General features: G+C 36.6%; 1 protein-coding gene across 8 annotated transcripts in view; it reads right to left on the bottom strand.

The window, feature by feature from the left end:
- Positions 1-23,918, bottom strand: part of C3G (C3G guanyl-nucleotide exchange factor) — a 70,209-nt gene that overhangs the window by 41,326 nt on the left and 4,965 nt on the right. For 6 of the 8 annotated variants that reach the window (XM_074086510.1, XM_074086519.1, XM_074086529.1 and 3 more), the window contains exon 1: positions 374-1,454. The exons of the other annotated variants lie outside the window; for them this stretch is intronic. In XM_074086510.1, coding sequence (XP_073942611.1) covers positions 374-1,025 — 652 coding nt within the window. In that variant the 5' untranslated portion in view covers positions 1,026-1,454. Of the gene's footprint in view, positions 1-373; positions 1,455-23,918 lie in introns of those variants that run through there. 8 annotated transcript variants of the gene reach the window in all.

The following is a 23,918-nucleotide window of genomic DNA, read 5'->3' as shown; positions in this document are numbered from 1 at the left end:
AAGCGGACAAAGCATTAAAAATTAAAATCATTCCTATATTCGCTTCCGCCTGAAACTTGGAATTAGGAATAAAACGCTGATATATGCCTCTACCTACATTCAACAGCCAAGTTTGCCAAACAACAACGCATATATGCTATGATATCGAGTTACACCTGTCCACAAGTGGTAATAGTCACGTTAAAACGGGTTATCTTGTCAGTCTCAATGAAGTAGTGTCGCATGGCCAAACACACGAACAACAACTACTATATTAATTTTAACTGTAACAATGCATATATGTGTTGTTAATTTACAATAATAATGTGAGAGTTTTAGTACATATTTAGTTGATTAACAATAATAAATAAGTAACAATCAGTAATAATTGTACCGTCTACTAGTTTGCGAGTAGTTCCGTCGTTGGTGATTTGTCGATAAACCCCGACGCCCGGCGTTGCCGTGCCGCGAGAGAAGCGCCTGAGCATGGGACGACGCCGTGCATCTGCGACAGAGTATGAGTTTCTACCATTGCCCTTTCGTGTCTCAGGTAAAGGCTCTTCCGATGGAGAAACATAGTGCTTTAAGTTTTCTTCGTCCAGTAAATTTTGGAGACTTATTCCATTTCTTATTATATTTCCTTTGATATTTTTAGTTTTCACCTGACCCAGTGTCAAATTATCAAAGCTTTTGCATGATGTGAGTGGTAGAATATTATTGTTTCGCAAATCATAATATTTGTTCGTGTCAAAACAACTGAAGCGAGGATATTGATCTACTATTATTTCAATATTACCAACAAGCTTGTTCGGGTAAGCATTTCGAGCTGTGGGTAAATCCGGTTTGTATCTATTGCCACGTTGTTTAATATTTCTGATATTATGTTTAATAACCGACGTTCCCCTTTCTTCTAGGACTTGCAAGACATCGGTAGGTTCCAAGAAACCAATCGGATTTATTCCATTTTTGTAAACTCTATAACTCCGCTTATTTCTTCTCTGATTTAGATTATCATCATGAATAAAACTTTCATCGTAATGAGGCATCTTTACTCATTTAATAATCAATGCTCATTATTATTCAGGTGTCGTCTGTAAACAACTTGATGCGAATGTTAGTTTATAGCATTTAAGCAAATATTATCAACTTTCCAACATATGTATTATGTATAAGTTTATGTTTTTACTCTCACCATCACGACTGGTTCAAATCCAGTTATTGGCCACAATATGTGCACACACATAGCAACTGATTTCTACTAGGTGCTAGTTCGTGGTACAGCAGTACGATCGTTTCCTCTAAAGATTTCTTCAAAAACGCATAAATCGAAAGTTTGTCAAGTAGATGCTAGTATTTCCAACACTTTTATGTATTATTGTACGTGGTAATAACTAACTAGTCTGTATCACGTATCAGTCAGAGCCAGAAATAGCAAAATTTACAATTAGATCATTATTTATTTACAGAGAGCTTCGAGCAGAGCGTCTCGTGCGCATCATGCGCGTCGACTGTCCATCTTTGGAGACCTTGACACTACAAACCAGACGCCCGTAAATCAACCCTGGCCGACTTCTGGCGCTCAGGCAGCTGACAGGGTTAAAATTATTTACGAAGGTATGTTTGTTATTGTATTACACCAGGAATCAGGTTCAATGCCATTCAGAACATGACACGCAAATTCGAGTTTGCTACTCGCAGATTACATTATCAATTCAAACGAAAGTTACAAAATCTGTTCACGATAAATATTGACACTAAAGGAAACTTGGACATCGGAATTTACGACTTTCTCTATGCGACAAGCCACTGATTTTGGACATCAACTTCGATTCTCAGCCATACACACCGCTTAAATACTGCTTACACAACACCTTATGTGATTAAATGTATACTGCATTTGTAGAGTCCATAAGAGGCCCAGGTCAACAATTAATAACACACTTCGCGATTTCACTTGTAATAAGTATTACATATTTTTAAAACCGAATAAATAATCAAAAAGTTTGTTTGGCTTATCATTGATACAGTTTTGACGACCGCCGTGCAGGAAAAAGAATGATCTAAAATTAGCGATTTTCATAACACGATCTCGATATTCAGCAGAGCAAAAACTTGGTTGCTCATGCGCATCAGAGCACACGATTGACATCGGGTATCGATCGGGCGCGGGAGCGGACAACGACGGCGGCAGCGAAGTAACGTTTCGCGCGAGAGTCGAACTGTGCGGCCAGCAGCGGCGAGGGCGCGGCGGCACTGCGCTGCGCCGGTCCACCTTGCCCGCTGCTGTCGCACCACGCCGCCGAGAGTGAAAGTGTTGCGTCCGCGCATCTCTGTACTCCCAACACACCTACAGTAGGGGACCGGGCTTAAGACCTATGCTTACAGTACATCTACTTACATTCGTTCAGTGGGTCTTAATAAAATGGGTAGTTGATACTTTACTGTCGCAATTAGTCGCAAATTTATACGCTTGGCAAACAAATACCCTAGCAAATTACTATTAACCTGTTACCTAAGTCTCTTTCTACACCTATATACGCACGTGTACGTGACAAATATCTCAAGAAACCACGCATAGTACCATTATTCTAACTGCACTTTATTTCTGCTGTTTTTTCGCTATCATGGTATCTAGTTTTACTGGTAGGTAAGTAATTAAGTACCTACGTCATAAACGGCTTGGACAATTTTAAAAAGTAATGAGCAACTGAATGAGTTCCACCGACATTTTTTTCGAAACCAGATTCTTATCTTTAAGATTAGATACTAAATTAATTGAATAGGTTTTTGAAAGGTAGTTAGATAGGTACCTACTTCACGGAAGTCTCATTATATGAAGTTACAAATATTAACTACAAAGTGGTTTTTGCAGGAGTTCAAACATGACACCTGAAATTCTAGAGTTAGGTAGTTAACATGATATGGTAACTACTGTACCATGCATACTTACAAACACTATTGTCAACTACATTGTGACTCGAGGTGAGGCAGATCTAAGCTAGAGTTGTCCTGGGTAAGTAGAAGAGTTGACACATTTTACAACGACGTTATATGAAGAAAATGGTTTTTACTCGGAAATAGGAAAATGTAACTTTGTCACAAATGTGAAGAAAGCCTACTTTCTCTTGCAATAGATGCCCGAAACGGGACGGAAGAACACTTGAGTTGAGTCCCACATGCCTACATTTGCATCACATCTTGGTGTAAGTGATAGCAGGGCAAAGTGTGTTAAAGATCTGTGTCGTTTGTCCATTAGCAGATGGAGCCAGGGCTATACAGAATGGCATCAATGAAATTTAACACAATATTCACCGACGTGGGGTCACATCACACTCAAGACTGGTACAGTAAAAGACATTTTTATTCGTACCACTTTTTCCCTGTACCTAATAGAGTAATCGAGCAAAAAAATATGTATTCATCTCAAAAAACTACCAACATTACAAATGCAATAAAAATATGAACTTAATATTATAAAGAAAATGGCTTATGGATTTAAATCAACCTCAAACGAAACACTAACACACCACTTATTGAAATCAAAAAATAAATACAGTAAATATATAAAAAGGATAATTAAAGTAAATTTTCGCGATCAAAGGATACTTTTTCGTACAAAAAACATATTATCAAAACCGATAAGCACCTATTTCTCTTGGCAAGTTATGAATTTTGGCTTTTAAAAGACCTATCCAACGATACCCCAGACTATAGGGTGTCGAGAAAAAAAAATCACCCCCACTATACGCCTATACACAAAAAATTATTCAACTTTTTTATTTTGCCACTTTGTCGGCGTGCCTGATATATATATTCATGCCAAGTTACAGCTTTCTATTACTAACGCTCTCTGAGCTTAGCCGCGGACGGACCAACGAACAGACATGGCGAAACTATAAGGGTTCCTCCTAGTTGACTACGGAACCCTAAAAAGAAATAATAATCACCGATTTCCAATTCTAGTTAATGCGAATGACATTTACTGGTTTCGTCAACCATAAATACAACTATTCTTTCAAAGAAATTTCATATTTCACTTAGCAAAATGTAGATATAAATATTATTTTCAACAGAATAAACAAAAACAAACATAATAAAACTGAAACTATAGGTAGAAATTTTGGCCTAAATCGCCGTCAATAGGCAAGGTGCCCAGAAGGCTCGCCGTAATTCCTCGCTGTATAGCGAAATAGAGGCCAGCCCTCTGGTCGCCCGAGGCCTCTATTAGGCGCGTCCATGGCCCCAAGGTTTCAACGCCAAACGCCGCAAACATGTAGCTGGTTCCTAGGGCGGCATATTTGCGGCGTTTGAGGCTTTCAGCCGAGGATGCCGCAGCGCCAACGGTGACGCTGGTGCTTGGAACATGGGACGGTGCCAGGGTATCAACGCAAGTAGCATACCAAACTAGCGGCCGACCCATGCTCCAAGGCACCAGCAACATTCCGTCGGGCCTCTTGCCGTAGTCCCTGGCCAGCCCGCTGGGCTCGAGGACAGCCGGCACTCTCGCACTGACAAGGGATCGACGGATGATATCGTTAATAGTGGCGTGGCGGGAGATCCTACCAGCGCTCCGGACACATGAGAGGCCATGGTGACCCAGTATGTCCACCATGGCGCCGCATAGACAACGATGTGGCTGATTTGTTGATGCCCCCAAACGTAAGCTAGCTACCAGGCGGAAGGTGGTGTTATCTAGAAAAGTACCTATGTTTGGAGACGATAGCGACTGCAGCCACAGACCCGATTCCCACTCCGCAGTCGCAAGGAGACGAGCACGGTCTGCCGAACTAGTTGACGTATCTAAAAGGTTTTTCCGTACTAGTTGATAGAGCGGCTCGCTCGTCCCATTGCCTCTGCTAGCAGGGATTGGCAGGCGGGTCCGTGTCGGGACAGGTTATGGTCAAACGTTCTTGGCCTCGGAGCAGTGTGCAGCCTCCATATCCAATGGATTTTTTAATATTTTCGCTATAAGGCTTTGAGCACCATGCACCGAGGACAAGAAAGCAGGTAGAGCAACACAAGCAATTTTACGGATACCAAGACCGCCGAACCAAATGGGTAGGCTAGCCTGGGTCCATGATCTATCGTCAAAAGGAATATTGAATACTGTACAGTGAGTGTTTCTACGACTATCTAATTTTGAAATTAAAGTGGGCTATTTCCAAAAATGGGTTCCAAATATGTAAACTTTGGGACAAAAAGATAATGCTTAATGATTGAAAAGGCTGAATGAAGATAAATTTTGGCCAAACGGTGCGATGATGCTTTAAAATTTTGAATTTTTGCGTCGACGAAGTTTTCAAATGATTGATCTAAGACGGGACAACCAAGGAGGTGAAGCGATTCTTTGTTTATAATTTTGATACCCGGGGTGATTTGCCTAAAAATGTCGATTGTATTTTCCTTGTCTGCACAGGAATCGGTGATAAAAAGTTCGCACTAGGAAAATTTTTGCGATAGGCAATTTTTTCCATGTCGGTGTTAATTTTTCTTAGGGGCTGTATCACCATCCATTGATTAGCGTTAACCGATGGTTAAAAGTGATGCCGTCTCCATCTATTCGAACAAAACAAATAGAGACGGCATCACACCAGTTAACACTAATCAATGGATGGTGAAGCAAACCCTTAATGTATCAATTGATATAAAAGTTTAATATAATTTTTAAGATGACACGAAACCCAGTGCGCGGGTCTGTGCCCGATTTTTTATTATGACTGTATTTAAACAACGATATAACTACATGTTTGGTATACAGGGTGTATCATTCATATCGGTCAGTGTGGGAAAGTCTGAAACTATAATACATACGAAGATCCGTTCTTAGGAACCATGTCATTGATTTTATTAACAAGAAAAACTGCAACCATACATTTTCAAAAACTTGTACTCAGCTCGGGAATCGAACCCGCGTGTTTTGAAAATAAAACTTACATTATTAAAGAATATGACAACACTACAATGCATTTTATTCATTCTAGATATCGTGTTTCATAGTAACATTTATTGCTTATGACCTTCACTACCATATCGAAATAGAAATAATGTATGTTTTATTTTTCAAATTGACCGGGTTCGATTCCCGAACTGAGTAAAAGTTTTTTTTTGTAAATGTATGAATGCTTTTAAAAAAAAATCTTCTTATTAAAATCGATGACATGGTTTCAGACTTTCCCATACTGACCGATATGAATGTTACAGCCTGTATAACCCAAAATTGTATTTGCTTAGCTGTATCTTTGACAACGGTACCTACAGCACTGCGACATGGACAAAAGGCCAAATAAAGAACTGCAAGTCACGAAACAACTTTGTTCAAGTGTTAATACGGGTGCCTGGATAACGAAGATGGAGGTGTCTAATAGGTGCACACGGAACTGTTTGCCCTAAATTATAGAAGTCCTCGAATACGTTCACTTTCAAAATCATTAATCATAAAGAACTGTTGATTGGAAACTTTTAAGCGGAGCAGTACAGATAAGCGTTGTACGACTCGAATGTAGTGGGCTTCCTAAGGTTGTCAATTAAAATGGTATAGGTACCTTAATCAGGTTTCCAATTGCCGTCGGATAAAGCTTTTTCTTCCTACCACTTGAGAAAGACCCAGGCCAGTGCACGCACTCGGTCGCCGGCCACCGGCCACGCTCCAAGCAACTCACTTTCCAATAACTAGACCCGATCTTGATACCTATACTAACGGGATTATTCACTTCGAGGTATTTTGCTTGAACATTATACCTTTGCTCACATGCCTTGAGGTATTTTGCACTTTGCAAACATTTTAAAATGAGTTAACTCTATTAAATAACAATACTATGCCAAACGAAACAAGGGAAACTTGCTAAAACCGACAAAAATAAAGGACTCTTGTCGGTTTATTATCCCACTAACGTGATCCGCAAAAAATCGGATACTGGTCTATATTAAGATTCTATCTAAGGCTAAACTACACCCATCTGTTTATCGGATAAAAACTATTTATTTTTAACAGACTTAAAAAAAAAGGAGATTGTGTTCAACTGTCTATTTTATATCAAAGATAACGTGTTCCTGACGACCGGATGGCCAAGTGAATAGAGAACCTCACTACGAAGTTTGAGGTCCCTGGCTCGATTTCCGGCAGGGGCAGATATTTATATGAATAATACGAATGTTTGTACTCGGGTCTTGGATGTTTAATATGTATTTATCTATTAAGTATGTATATCCGTTGCCTAGTATCCATAGTACAAGCTTTGCTTAGTTTGGGAGTAGGTTAATTGGTGTCAAGTGTCCCATGATATTTAATATTTATTTATTAGGCAGTTGTCTCACCGCCGGCGAGGAAATGATTGGCTATCGACTATTTTCTCGCTCAAGAAACGAACAAAAGATAGAAGATCCTGTGTAAGTAAAAGAGACATATATGTGGGAATGAGGGTGGATTACTGTTTGAATGATTTGATGTAAACGAGCGACCGAATGACTGAAGACTTATTGTGGAGTGAATGAGACGAGCGAGTGAGTGAAAAGGATTTAAGATTTGAGTTACGATCGGGTGAGCCTATGCACAAGTTGTCTTTTCTGTTTTCATTGTTTTTTTTTTCGTATTCACTAGTTTAAATTTTGAATAAACTTCTTATTTAATTTCGAAAAGTTTGTTTCCTTCAAACGATCCCACATATATATTAATAGTTGATCGCTGGCGGTTCACACTGCCGGCGAGAACTCGCTTTACATCTTTTGTCGCAGCGACAAGAGCTATAAAAGTCGCTGAGCTATAAACTAGCTCAGCGATACTCGCTCAGCGCTGTTAGCTTCGCGGCCGCCAGGCTCGAGCGAGTGGAGCGAGTAATCGCCCGTCGTGCTCGAACACTCGCTTTTCACTGCTCGCCCACTCGTTTCCAGTTACTCGCTCTGTTCGCTTCTCGCTCATCGTCGGCGGTGGGACAAGTGCCTTATCCTATATACAAGGGGACCACGGGCCGATTTTTGAAAACACATCGATGAAGATACCACTTACAAATGGTAAAAAATAGTATAAATCGGCCCCTGAAGTTCAATGTAAACATTATACCGAATGGTTAGATATTTTTTAAACAAACTTACTTCCGTTTCTCATAGCATCCGTATACCAAAGGATCCGTTTCTCGTAGCATCCATATGCCAAAAGATCTATTTCTCATTATACCCATATTCCCAAAAGACCCGTTTCTTATAGCGTCCGTATACCATAAGGCTCGTTTCTCGTAGGTGTTCAACTGTCTATTTTATATCAAAGATAACGTGTTCCTGACGACCGGATGGCCAAGTGAATAGAGAACCTCACTACGTTTGAGGCCCCTGGCTCGATTTTCGGCAGGGGGCAGATATTTATATGAATAATACGAATGTTTGTACTCGGGTCTTGGATGTTTAATATGTACCTATTTATCTATTAAGTATGTATATCCGTTGCCTAGTATCCATCGTACAAGCTTTGCTTAGTTTGGGAGTAGGTTAATTGGTGTCAAGTGTCCTATGATATTTATTATTTATTTATTATCCTATATACAAAGCGACCACGGGCCGATTTTTTAAATCATTTCGATGAAAATACCACTTACAAATGGTAAAAAATAGTACAAATTGGCCCCTGAAGTTTAATGTAAACATTATACCAAATGGTTAGATATTTTTTAAACAAACTTACTTCCGTTTCTCATAGCATCCGTATACCAAAAGACCCGTTTCTCGTAGCATCCGTATGCCATCCATAAGATCCGTATGTGATTAGAAAAATAAAATAAACGGGATTAGCCGACCCCAAAGGGAAAAACTACTAGAAGAATTACTTAAGTGTTGGCTGCCAACAAAACCACCAAGCGTTTACGAAGACATACTCGTATACGAAAATCTACTAAGGGGCTGTTTCACCATCCATTGATTAGCGTTAACCGACGGTTAAATGTGATGCCGTCTCCGTCTATTCGAACAAAATAAATAGAGACGGCATCACACCTAACCGCCAGTTAACAGTAATCAATGGATGGTGAAACTGCCCCTAAACCTACTAAATACCTACTTACGGAACAGTAGGATGCACTACGGTTTATAACTCCGAATTCGCCTCAAAAATATCACCATGAATTGATAAACTCAGAATAATTTTCCAATTGCTTAAAAATAGCCTAAACCATTAAGTGCGAAATAACGACATACAAACGAACGTATACCTTGGGCAAAAACAGGCACAAAGCAAAAAAAATCCATAATGTTTTCTAAACTTTCTTTACTGTCGTAAAATTACAAAAAAAACACGCTATTTCGTGCCGGTGGGGTTTACACAATATTGCGGCGATGCCGATGGTACACCTCATCACGACTAGCGACTATGCAAGAAGTAACTGTAATAACGAGGTGAACACCAGTCTATGGACAATCATCTTGTAGAAAATAAAAAAGAAAATACGATCACAGAGTTTGATCTGCGGTTCTCTTAAATACATACTTTTGTTCAGAGGATAAAAACCACAAAGAAAGAACTAAGTAAATTTGTGTTCTCAAATTAAGGAATTCTTAACTGCTGCCGACTACATGTTACATTAAAAATTTACATACACAACGATATGGTAGACTAATTACATCACCAATAGTAGGAAGGCAAAGTAATTAAAGGCCCCTTGAATCCTCTCATAGAACCATATCACGATCGCGAGGCTGAAGGCCGAAAACCTTTCAATATCAATCATTAGACTCATGTAATTGACCGTAATCGGCGTATAGCAATTCATATATTTCATATTCACATGTTCTCACGTGTACAATTCTAATTCAGGGTCTTACGTTAAAATAATGGTCCCAATTTACTAAATTAAATACTTAATAAAAAACAGTAGCGTGAACAGATACGTTTAAAAACTTATTGTAAGTACACAATTACTTTAAGCTATAATTGAAGCGTAATTTGTAAGCTATACGATAAATAATTTAGAAATAAACAGAAAATTTTTCGAGCAAGATACGAGTACCTAAGTAAAATTGGCCAAGTGCCAGTCGGACTCATACGCAAAGAGTTGCAGCCAACACAATTCTTGTATGGGAAAGGGACTGTTAATCATTTAACTTTACTTTGAACTGACTTCAAAAAAAGAAGGAGGTTATCAATTGAGTTGAATTTTATAACGGTCTTTCAAGACTCTTTTTCTCAGGAACGGGTGGAGGTATAAAGGTGAGGTTAATATGGTGAAGTGGAACGAATGGTGAAGTACTAGGAGGATCCTAAACCATTAACGTCTTTGCATCGGATAAAACAATCTTTTGTTTTTACAAAAGGTGCCGAGCAGTTAACTTTTAATTAAGTACTACTAGTGACACTATAAAACGAGAAAAAAATAACAAAATAATTAACTAACTCAAATAGTTAACTCTTAGTGGCTTGTGGTTGAGGCACTGACTTCAAACTGGTTGAAAATTATTTTCCTGTTTTTATAGGCGGTTCATAGTTTATGGTTGTAAGTTTATTTTTTTCCAGCAAGTGGCCATTGTTCTTAGAAATAGGCTGTATTCGCACCCTTATGGTACAGCACCCAAAAAAAATTATAGGACTAACGATAATCGCTTGACAAATTGAAATTGATTTGAAAGGTTGAGGCCGGACAACACTTGTTGCTTTGCTGCGCGGTTGCGCAAGCGTACTTAGAGGTGAGCTCGGAGAACGCAAACGCAACCGATAAGTTAGCGGTAGTCGTCGGTCTGCCATCTCGCCATATCGCTAAAGCACATGAAATATACTTATTCTACTTCCAGTTGTCCTAGGAACTTGAAATTTGGTATGAAAGTAGCTCTTATAGCATAATCAATAAGAAAATAGTCTGAAAACCTTATTTTTTACGCTGCCTACATCAGTAACCATCTGAAAAAATTGTGCGTATATTGTGCCTTGGAGAGGGGCTATGCTAACACTGGATATTCTTAGGTACCTAACGTACGGAACGCTCAGTGCAAGATTTCGACTCGCAGTTTTTTAACCCTGATGAACATCCACTGGTAGGTTTTTATTCATAAGCACGAAGTCCACTTTTATGTACCTACTACTTGGCGAAATTCTTAAAATTGTGTCCTGCTGTTTTAAAACAATCTATCTATTATTAGTGTAAATCAATTTTGTTTGATGTAAGCGTTCCTTAAAATATTACGATACAGTTCATGGACACAATCGCCTGTGGCTGTAATCATAAGTCCATAAAGAATAATAAACATGGATCATCAATTAAACACATAACGTTAATAACCTATATTTATAAGCCATTACATCTAAGGCCATCGCAGAATTAGACACGACCTCATTTACAGTCACATTATCCACAGTTCTGAGAGCAGCATAGCAAAAGAGCGAGTGACCAGTGAATGAGTGGTGCAAAGAGCCGTCACTGGATTTGGTACGGGCGTGTAAGGGCTGTTTATCGCTTACCTTTCACTTTCGTCAACCAAGCGAGACGATCAACAGATACGAGTGTATGCCCTGAATCGACTGCCGTCTCAAGGCAATCTGCTGATGCTTTGACAAGTCATCAAGATCCATGACGATTTGCTAATGAAATGATTGGAGCACTCAAACATACATTTGCATGGAAAACATTACGTAGATATTTTAAAGCAATAGGAACCATGCAACAACAAAGCGAATGGGTTCCTGGTAACGGGTTTCTGCCGACGCCTCGGCTGCATTATTCAATCCAAATTCAATCTGAATTTCTTTGCGGAGCTCATTTTAATTGCTTATTATTTCCTGCCGACTTCGACGAAATGAGACAGTAAATAGCCATTAGGAATACAAGTATTCACACTAATTTCTATTAAACTATTACATATTTTTTTCTTAAAATCTCGATATTAAAAGCACTATAATAATATTTCAATCCAATTTTACTCTGCTTCTTTTATAGATACCTTATTTAATATGAGATACCTTATCTACTTAAAAAAGTAATAGTAGATTATTGTCGTGGCCTGGAAGTAGGCAATTGCAGGCTGAGTATGAGTATTAAACGGACGAGCTTGCGAGTCCGTTTAACTAATACGAAGCCAGCAATTTCTATTCCAGCCGAGACTAATATAAAGCTTTTCTCAAAAATGGTGAATAATTCTGAAATAGAATAAACTTTTTCTCAAAATATATTGTAAAATTTAATTTTATTCCAACATTTTTGTTATGCTTTCCCGCCTTTTTTCATTAAAAATAAACTGCAGGTGTATTTTTCCACCGAAAACACCACAAGCTATTTCAGACTCATTAGAAAAAGTCCGGAGTTCCAACTAAATATCTGATACCGGCCATTAGACTTGGCTGTATACGACTTGTGCCAACATTTCCATGGCCTTTTTAACTTTAAAAAAAAATGTGACTGATTGCAGGCGCGCTAATTCATTATTGTCGAGCTAGCGCGCCTGCAATCTTTTTAACTTTTTAATTTTTCGCTGATCGTAAACTATGCACTTCACCTTCTGATATGTAAAGAATAATGTCAACTTTTACGGTCATTTTTGAGAAAAAACACTTAATAAAACTAGTAAAACATATTGCTTATCTCCGAAAAAAAAACACTTTTTTGAAAGATATTCGGAACGACCATTTAATCCCAAGATTGACCCATTCCACTTTATTTAACTACTTACATGATATCGCAATGATAAGAACTATGCATCATCTAAAGTTTTAAGTTATGTCAGAATTCGTTTTAACCTCAGTCTGGCGGCCGATAACGACACGATAGACGTATAAGATGTACATAATTTACATTTAGGTATCTACTAGGAAATGGAAGCTGTGCAGCTCACTGCACGTACTAAGCTAGCAATGCAGGCGAAGTCCCGTTACTCTGCCCCGGCCCCGGCAGATCAGAGGTATAGAGGAAGCATAGATGTAGGTATGTAAAAATATAGCATTATAAATCGATGGCTGGCTAACCGCGACCGCTCTGAAGCTTGCAGGTATTTCGTTTTAAAATAAGCAGTGTGTAGAATTAGACTACACTATTTACACTACAATAAACGCATCGAATAACCATGAAACAGGGGAAATTTGTAATTCGTTTGCAAACATACTTCTTGATTCATAAATTTAAGGCGATTTCAGCCGCCAAACGTCTTAAATGAGTATAATCATAAATTAGTAGGTACTGCAGCGTTACCACAATACACACAACTAACATGTTACGTATATTTAACGTTACGCTGCCGTATAATAACCTTTTTACCCGACTGCGAAGAAGGAGGGTTATGAGTTTGACGCGTATGTATGTATGTAAGTATATATGTATGTTTATTCCTATGTCCTCTCGTAACTACTTAACGGCTGAACCGATTGTGATAAATGATACGTCATTGGATTCGTCTTAATGGCGCGAGTGACACTGGGTACATAAAATTCTTAAACATCAAAATGGCGGATTTTTGGCGCCAAATTGTAAGTTTTCAAAAAATGTTTTTTATTCAAACCTATCGAGTGAGGTATCAAATGAAAGCTAATAATTAGTTATTCTAAATATATATATATATATATATATGGGTTATAACTGTTTTAATATACCATTTTCACAGAATAGTGTGAAATAAGGCAATAAATTTAAAAAATCAAAAAACCCGACTGCCTTAAAAAATACTAAAAAGAAGAAAACAAGTCTAGTGGACTAGAACTTTGTTAAGTAGCTAACTTAAAGTTCAATGGTCGGGACCCATTAAAATCGTAACGCTCAAAAATTCTAACCTCATGGGTCCCGACTGCCTTCAAAAATACTAAAAAGAAGAAAACAAGTTTAGTGGACTATAACTTTGTTAAGTAGCTAACTTTAAGGGGCTGTTTCACCATCCATTGATTAGTGTTAACTGACGGTTAAATATGATGCAGTCTCTTTTGTATTGTTCGAATAGTCGGAGACGGCATCACATTTAACCGTCAGTTAACACTAATCAATAGATGGTGATACAGCCCCTAAGTTAGCTACTTAACAAAGTTATAGTCCACTAAACTTGTTTTCTTCTTTTTAGTATTTTTGAAGGCAGTCGAGTTTTTTTGATTATTTTTTTTACATTAACTTCTAAATCTGTTACTGGCAGCTTCGTATTTCGAATAAGTATTTTAGTTACAAGTATTGATTTTAGCATTCTTTTGTTTTTTCGTGGTCGGACTTTTGACGTGAGGGGAAAAAAGCGTTCGAAGACCAAACGAGCAAATATTTAAATACTTTTATTATTTTTTGTTATTTCACGGCGTTTCCTGTGATTTTATCTTAATGAATTTTCGCCCCATACAAATTACATAAAGTTTGCACCGATCTTGACCATCACCTGTTTTTTGTACCGAATAAGTTTATGGAACGGATGGAATGGACGGGTATGTAAAGTTTATACTTTTTTAGTATTGGTTTGGCGTAAAATAGTTATTTTCCATGTGGCCTATTTCCCTATCTCCGTGTCTTATTTTACTTTAGTCACAGTTATGTTCCTTTTTTTCAACTTCCAGTTTACCCTTAAGTTCCGGTTTTCTTGTAACCAAGACCCAGTTCCTGTACTATCCGAAATTCCTCTTCACCAGCCGAATTCCAGTCCTAAAAACCGTTTGTCTGACACAGAGCTGTCAGACACAAGCTAACTTCCAGCAAATCATCCACAGCTACACAGTTCTTCCGACAGAAATATAGTTAAAATTAGATTTAAGACATTCCTTTTTGTTTAATATTAATTTTTATCTTTTCCGCACACACATTGTACCTACTTGCATATATTTTTTGGTTTATAAACCAACCAAATTATTATCATAGTAAGTGTTAACGAAGGAGCCTTTACATTAACGCATTTTCTTTTAATTTATACACTGTGTACGGAATGAATTCTTTTAATTTTCCTAAGGATTCACTGTAAATATAATTTTAATATTTGGTATAATTGGTTAACTTGAGTTACATACTATTAAGTTAATATTGTAAATGGGTTAATTACAACTTGAACATAATTTGTAGAACATTTTCAATATCGCATTTATTTTAATTTACTGTGTGTCATTAAGGATTAATTGTAAATATTTTATTATTTTGTTAACTTGCAAATTATTAATGTTTAATTATAAAATATTACAATATTTTGTAGACATTTCCTTTTTTTCTACAGTACTTGTTAATGATTCAATCCATTTTAGAAGTGTAAGGGGCTGTTTCACCATCAATGAATTAGCGTTAACCGACGGTTAAATGTGATGCCGTCTCCGTCTATTCGATCATAACATCACATCGTAACAAATAGAGACGGCATCACACCTAACCGCCAGTTAACACTAATCAATGGATGGTGAAACAGCCCCTAAGCTTTTTACTTTAATCTTCAAAATAGATTTAATCATTTTAACGAAGTGTGACACTCTCTCTCTCTCGTCTTACATAATATAAAAAAGCTACCTATGTAGTTCTGGATCAAAATAATTATTATCTTTTCCTTGCAATAAATGTTCATTCATCTCCTTATACTACACCAATGATAAATTCAATTGATTCAGTTATCGACAAGCGCCAATAAAAAGTCAAGGAGGCGAAAGAAGGATGGTCACGTTCACGTTTAGAGGCGACATCATGACTGACCATATTTGTCCCGTAATCCGCCTTACTTCGCCTATCCTCCTTGTCGCACAATTGACCATTTTGTGATACATGGCTTGTTCATAAAGAAAGTATAGGTACATATAATATAATATTACATACAAGAGCTTATATCAAATATAATACAAGCTATAAAATTCAACTAGTAATATTTGATAGATATATATTCACATTTGTATAACTTTGCTACACTCAATGGGTAAAATTGTATTGAGACATTTACTGATTGCAGGTTAAAATAAGATCCTCATTGTACAAACATGCAATTTATGGTGAATAAATAAATAAATAAATAACTAATCGAGAAAATGTCGAAAGTCTGCTTCCCGTACACTTTGTTTACTTCAACTCAAGTATCAAAATACAAATCTATTGAATCATGTTTTGCCATCGTATTTTTTTTTATGTATGTTCACCGATTACTCAGTCAATTGTGGACCGATTTTCAAAATTATTTTTTTAATCGAAAGGGTATTCTTCTGATCTGAGGTGGTCCCATTGTCACCAAGTCAAGATCTGATGATGGGATCCTAGGGAAATCGAGGGCAAACCTCAAATTTTATAGGCACGATTTTGGCATTTTTAGCATTAAGATGAGCATTTACATTCAGAAAGTATCATTTGGTAACCTGGACCTGATGAAGAAGACCGTGATGACCAATGGAACTCATCAAAGCTAAGTAATGCTCGCTCGTCTATAAACGATCATGATTAATATACCTAGATAAGCGACTAAGAAGAAGGTTTAAGTTAATGATTCTTTCGAACTGATATGATGCTGAAGCCAGAAGGTAGGCAACGGAACTCTGTTATTAAACAAAGCAACTAAGTCGTGCTTGGGCTTAATAGAATCGTTGTGAGATGTACTTTGGCTACGAATCACTAAAAAGTGAGAAATAAAGATTTTTTTTTACAAAAAAGTAAAACCGACTCCAAAAAAATAAAAAAATTACAAAAAATGGAACCGACTACAAAACCCGTGAAAATATTTTTCTAGGTGTACGTACTAGCTCGAAGTCGGTGACCAGCAGGAGGAATTGAATGAAACCCATAGTATGTAAAAGAGGTAGACGACTATTGTCCCACTCCTGCTGGCTCGTGCTGAGGCACCGACTTCGAGCTAGTACTTACAGTCACCAGCATTAATATCTGCCACATCGGAGCGTGCAAAAATATCTGACCTGTATCAGATATTTATGCACGCTTGTTGTGTCAGATATTGGTGCTGGTGACAGTACCTAGAAAAATATTTTGAAGGGTTTTGTAGTCGGTTCCATTTTTAGTTATTTTTTTGGAGTCGGTTTTACTTTTTTGTTAATGTCGAGTAAGTTCGTATTTATCTTGCTTTCTCAATTAGCTCCAGTAAACTTCAGTAAGCTAGTTGAGATAGCAAGATAAATACGAACTTTACTGACAAAATACGACGGCTAAACATTATTCACTACATCTGTAAGTAGGTACGTAAATAAATAAACAAATTTATATGATATTAATTGAACTATAGCATTTTACTCGCAGCTGTGAAAAATCTCTACACTTGTAAAATCGTTAAAAGAATTTTTCACCAACAAATGGTCAGAGCAGGAAATAAATCTTTTTCTCATAATACTACGGCAAAACGGTCTAGCCAAGTGAATGGTAGTTAACTAAGCACTTTACTAATGAGCATTCACCCACCTCTACCTACTATGCCGAATGTGAAATGCGAGATTAAAAGCTTGTGATTACTAAGATTAAAGGGACTCTTACTTCAATGATACGTGTTTCAGTTTTTTTAATATAGTTGGACTATCGAAGATTTCTTTACATCCCATCTCCGCATAAATCCGGCTACACACGCTATACGTTATGCCAATCCAATTTATGGAAAGTGTAAACAAACCGATTTCATCAAACACCCACTGGATCGAATCAATAACACATTTATCTATAATTCGTGTCTTTTAACTAGACGTCTAATCACTTTTTTCACCAAAATTCACATGATTTCAATATTTAATTGTCATTTGAAAAATCTTCTTCAAAATCTGACGTTATTTCTTGAATGAAACTCGTGTATAATCTCTAGTAGCAAAGACTAGCGCAGAGATGGTGGAAAACTTGACATTTTAAAAATCGATTAATGCGCGGATGAATAAGCGATTTTTATTTACTTTCCTTAAAATTAAAAAATAGTTACTGCTTTTATAATTGAACTAGCGACCCGCCCCGGCTTCGCACGGGCAAAATTTAAAAAAAACGGCCAAGTGAGAGTCGGACTCCTGCACGAAAGGTTCCATACCTAGACAACATTAGACATTAGCAAAAAACGGCGAAAAAAACTTTATTTGCTGTAAGGGAGCCCCCTGAAATATTTATTTTATTTTAATTTAATTAAGTATTTATTTTTAACGTGAAGGAATATGAAAATAAATTTTCTGTGAATATTTCAAGCAACTACCTTTTGCCGTTATTATATCGAGCAAAAACGGCAAAAAAACACGTTTGTTGTATGGGAGCCCTCCTGAATTTTTTATTTTATTCTGTTTTTAGTATTTGTTGTTATAGCGGCAATCATCTGTGAAAACTTCAACTGTCTGACTATCACGGTTCATGAGATACAGCTTATTGACAGACAGACAGACGGACAGTGGAGTCTTAGTATGGGTCCCGTTTTTATCGCCCTTTGGGCACAGAACTCTAAAAGTTTCAAATCAAGGGCACTTCACACACATTTTTCAGCTCCATTTCCCAATAACTAAGTGAAGCCGGGGCGCGTCAACGTAGAGTAAATGCATTTTTTGGTTAGATTGATATTTTTAATTTCATAAATCTTTTGAATGGAATGTCCGATTTGAATAATTTAAAAAGTAATCTACAGGTATTGAAACCCTCTTGAATGTAAAATTATTTATTTGGATAAGGATTAATACAAAGGTATAGGATAACATGGTCTGATTTTAGTCGACATTTCAGTCAACTTTTAAAATGTAAAAAAGTAGTTATAGTACATAACTATAATAGTTGGACATATGGTGTCGCGAAGTTTTTTGTAGATATTAATAAATTCTTTAATATCGTAGAACATTATTTTGTTCTATCATCAATAGTTTCCACAGCGCATGCGATAAAAGATGTTTCATGTCAACTTTTTTTACAGTTTGAGTTACATTATTGATGTTTTAGTACGGAACCCAAATTTTTCTGCTAATAAATATAGTATATGGCACTTTGGAATAATTTTGCATTCTAATTGTGAAAGAATTTTTAAAATCGGTCTAGTAGTTTTTGAGTTAATTCGTAACAAACATCCAAAAATACAAAAATACAAATCTATCCTCTTTATAATATTAGAATAGATAAACAGTCTTTGCAATTAAATCAAGTATTGTAAATAAAATAATCAAATAGACAATAATCTCCTCCTTTTTTTGAAGTCTGATAAAAATACTATGATCTAATTATTCAATTAATAAATTATCGATTCACTGAAAAGATTTTTTTTTATTTTTATTCGTCTGGATGGCAAACGAGCAAGTGGGTCTCCTGATGGTAAGAGATCACCACCGCCCATAAACATCTGCAACAACAGGCGTATTGCAACTGGTTAACCGGTTTGCATTCCTTAGTGCTGAGGCACCGACTTCAAGCTAGTAGGTACAGTCACCAGCATTAATATCTGCCACAGTTGAGCGTGCAAAAATATCTGACACGTCCTTCCGGCCCTAGAAATAGAGTCTTATCAGATATTTATGCACGCTTGTTGTGTCAGATATTGGTGCTGGCGACTGTACCTACCTAGAAAATTATTTTCAAGGTTTTTGTAGTCGGTTCCATATTTTGTTAAAAAGTTTCTTAAAGATTAGAATAAACTTTTGAACGCTTTACAGTGCTTCTGTATCCGATGTATTTGAAAATTTGCATTTATGTGGAGGCGGTGATAGGCAGAACTGCGTCATAACGTTAAATAAAGCATATTCGATCGGAGCAACCGTCAGTCCGCGTTACACTTCATTTCTAATTCTGATGTTTACCTGCGCAAGATACGGTGGCATATCTGTTGAAGCATACTAATTCATGTCATGCGTAAATTATGTAAATGTACTCAACAAGAACATAACAAACAAGGAACGGTGTCGGAAAAATAACAACCCCTTCACAACCCAGTGGCGTCATCCACTTGAAATATTTTATTTAATTAAATAATTAAGTTGCGAGCGCAAACATACGGTGATCATTGATCAATTTCAAATTATTATTAAGGGCATCCCATGCCCAAATGACCTTCGATTTGAATTCCTTAGTTTTCTAATGTTTTTTGTAGCTTATTATATTAACAACAACGGCTTTAAGCAGTATAGCATCCCATATTTACTTCAAAGTTCATTGTTTGGAGATATTTGGCATCAAAGTTGAACAATTTTGGGCCAAAAAACTGGTTTTCTGGCCATAACTTTTGTGTTAATTAGTTTCAAATGAAAACCCTCGACCAGTTTTTAGAGACGACAAAGACGAAACAAATATGTAGATTTCGTATATGTTAGATCTTTCACGTCAATAGAGACACGAAATAAGCGTTTTTTCAGATATTACTCGTGTGTGTTAGCGTGATAAGTCCTGTGCGTATTTTGACTATGAATTAATGTTTAAAAAAAACATACAATATTAAGTATTCATTTTTTTTAAATCCGGTAGACAAAAATGGAGATAAAAGATTGGAGAACCGATAGTTTTTGACTTATAATTCTATTTGTAGTGCAAAAGTAGGAGATACGATTCAAAACTTGTCAAAAATCGATGAAAACCTCGGGTAGCCCCTTAACTAGCTGTTGCCCGCGCCATACTAACTATATAATTTTCCGGGATTAAAACTACCCTACGTTTACCCTACCTAGGGTCTCAAACTATCTTCAAACAAAATTTCATCGCAATCGGTCTAATACTTCAGACGTGGAAGCGTAACCGACAAACAAACACACCCACTTTCGCATTTATAATATTATAGATTAGTAAGAAATTTTTATACAATATTTTCGTAACAAACTACTTTCCTTGACCATATTTTTGTGTTTATGATTTTAATAAATTTTATTGGTTCGTTATTTCTTTTTTAGGGTTCCGTGGTCAACTAGGAACCCTTATAGTTTCGCCATGTCTGTCCGTCTGTCTGTCTGTCTGTCTGTCCGCGGGTACGCTCAGATACCGTTAGTACTAGAAAGCTGTAATTTGGCATGAATCTCATATCAGTCACGCCGACAAAGTGGTACAATAAAAAAAAGTAAAAAAAAAATTTTAGGGTACCTCCCATACACGTAAAGTGGGGGTGTTTTTTTTTTCTCGACTAACCCTAAAGTGTGGGGTATCGTTGGATAGGTCTTTTAAAACCATTGGGGAGTTGCTAAGAAGGTTTCTACTCAGTGATCTGTTTTCGAAATATTCAACTTTAGTGCAAATTTTCATTAAAATCGAGCACCCTCCCCCCCTCTAAAACCTAAACTGTTGGGTGGAAAAATTTGAAAAAAATTGAAATGGTAGTAAATATATCAAATTAACAAGGAAAATTATAGCGGCTATGATTGCTTGAGAATTATATTAGTAGTTTAAGAGTAAATACTCGTAGTAGCCTCAGGTATAAAATATAAGTACCTCAACTTGGTAGATTCCGTACACAATACGAAATCCTTAAAAATATTATTTGATTTTTTCGTAATGGCTCCGGAACCCTATCCTGGGCGAGTCCGACACGCTCGTGGCCGGTTTTTTAAGATATAGCACCATATTTTCGCCCGTGACTACGGATATTTATTTTATCGGTGTCTCACAAGAACAATGCTTTTCCGGGATTCAAATAACTTACATGTTTAACTTATATGCTTTAGTTTGTAGTTCTAAGTTTTTTTTTGTTTTGTATGTAGGTATCATTATTATAATAACATATTAACTTATATAAATATGTTAATCTGGGTTATAAAATATCTTTGTGTCAAATTTAATCCAAATCAGTTCACTCATTCTATTGTGCAAGAGTAAGAAACATATAAAAGTATAGCACAATTTTTTTTTATTATATCTGTTCACTTTTACATTATTGCTGGTCAAATTAGGTGAAATTGGTGCCAAAGCCAGGAAATAATTTTTAAAACTGATATCAACATTTCTGTTTGTTTTTTTTTGTGTTAGATCAAACCTAATACAATACAACCCTTAATTTTTACCCTCATGAATCCTACTAATATTATAAATGCAAAAGTTTGTGAGTGATTGAGTATGTTTGTTAGTCCTTCACGCAAAATCGGCTTGACGGATTTGGATGAAAATTTGTATGTAGAGGAATGAAATTTGGGGTGGTTGTTTTTAATGCAACGTCAATGAAAACCACGATAGTTTTCAGGAATTCCCAAGGGAATTTTGTAAAATCTCAGAAATCAATAAAACCCCTGTATCCAATTCCAATGATTTACACGAGTGAAGTGATCAATATTTAAACTAAATAACTTGCATGCTTGCTTTGCTTGCATTATTGCTCGCACCTCTGGGAGTATGCTTGCTTGATCTTTTGTTTGCATGCTTGCTTGCAATTTGGCGTGCATGCTTGCTTACATGCTGGCTTGCTTGCATGCTGGCTTGCATGCTGGCTTGCATGCTTGCTGGCATGCTTGCTTGCACCATTTTTGGCACATTTGAGACTATGGTTGCTTGATTTGTTGTTTGCATGCTTGCATGCATTCTGGCTTGCATGCTTGCATGCATGTATGTATGCCTATATGCTTGCTTGCATGCTTAAATGCATGCTTATTTGCAAGCTTGCTTAGATGCTTGATTGCATGCTTGCTTGCATTCTGGCTTGCATGCTTGCATTTATTTTTGCCTATATGCTTGCTTGCATGCTGGCTTGCATGCTTGCTTGCTTCATGCTTACTTTGCTTGCATGCTTGCTTGTGTTCTGGCGTGCATACTTGCTTGCATGCTAGCTTGCATGCTTGCTTGCACCATTTTTGGCACATTTGAGACTATGGTTGCTTGATTTGTTGTTTGCATGCTTGCATGCATGTATGTATGCCTATATGCTTGCTTGCATGCATGTTTGCCTATTTGCTACTGAAACTACTAAAACTACAATAATGTAAATCAAAGCGTAAAAAAAGTTGCCATAAAACATCTTTCATCGCATGCGCTGTAGAAACTATTGATTATAGAACAAAAAAATGTTTTACCATATTAAAGAATAAATCAAGATCTACAAAAAACTTCGCGATACTATATGTCCAACTATTGTAGTTATGTCACTATATCTACTTTTTTACATTTTAAAAGTTGACAGAAATGACGACTAAAATCAGACCATGTTATCCATACCTTTGTATTAATCCTTATCCAAATAAATATTTTTATATTCAAGACGGTTTCAATACCTGTAGATTACTTTTTGAATTATTCAAATCGACATTCCATTCAAAAGATATTACGAAATTAAAAATATCAATCTAACCAAAAAATGCATTTACTCTACGTCAGCGCGCCGTGCGGCGGCGGGCTTCGTGCCTGTCGGGTGTAGTTTTTGGGAAATTGAGCTGAAAAAAGTGTGTGAAGTACCCTTGATTAGAGACCTTTTTAGAGTTCTTTCTGTGCCCAAAGGATAATAAAAACGGGACCCTATTACTAAGACTCCACTGTCCGTCTGTCTGTCTGTCACTAGGCAGTATCTCATGAATCGTGAAAGGTAGACAGTTGAAAGTTTCACAGATGATGTATTTCTATTGCCGCTATAACAACAAATACTATAAAAACAGAAGAAAATAAATGTTTAAGGGGGGGCTCCCATACAACAAACGTGATTTTTTTTGCACGATATTAAATAATAACGGCAACAGGTAGTTGCTTAAAATATTCACAGAATATTTATTTGTATAAATTTACTTGAAAAATAAATAATGAAATTAAAATAAAATAGATACCTATTTAAGGTGGCCTCTCATACAGCATACGTGGTTTTTTTTTGCTATTTTATGCCAATGTGTAATGTTGTAGAGGTACGGAACCCTTCGTACGAGAGTCCGCCTCGCACTTGGCCGTTTTTTTTTTATTTGCCCGTGCGAAGCCGCTAGTATGTTATAAATTTTGATTAAGATAATCTTAATTTTACTTAGATCTTTACTCAGATTTCTGTGAATAATTTGTTTGTCATACTCACGTAAGAACTATACAATTTTCTTGGATTGAAACTATCCTATATCCATCTATATGTATCAGACTACAAATTTCATCACAACTGGTTGAGTACTTTAAATGTGACAATGTAACAAACAAACAAATATAATCTCTGTCACATTGGCAACCAGATAGCCATGATTA

Source organism: Choristoneura fumiferana, chromosome Z (genome assembly GCF_025370935.1).
Source record: "Choristoneura fumiferana chromosome Z, NRCan_CFum_1, whole genome shotgun sequence".
Classification (NCBI taxonomy): domain Eukaryota; kingdom Metazoa; phylum Arthropoda; class Insecta; order Lepidoptera; family Tortricidae; genus Choristoneura; species Choristoneura fumiferana.
Note: the sequence above shows the minus strand (reverse complement) of the source record. Positions and strands in the feature narration are given on the sequence as shown.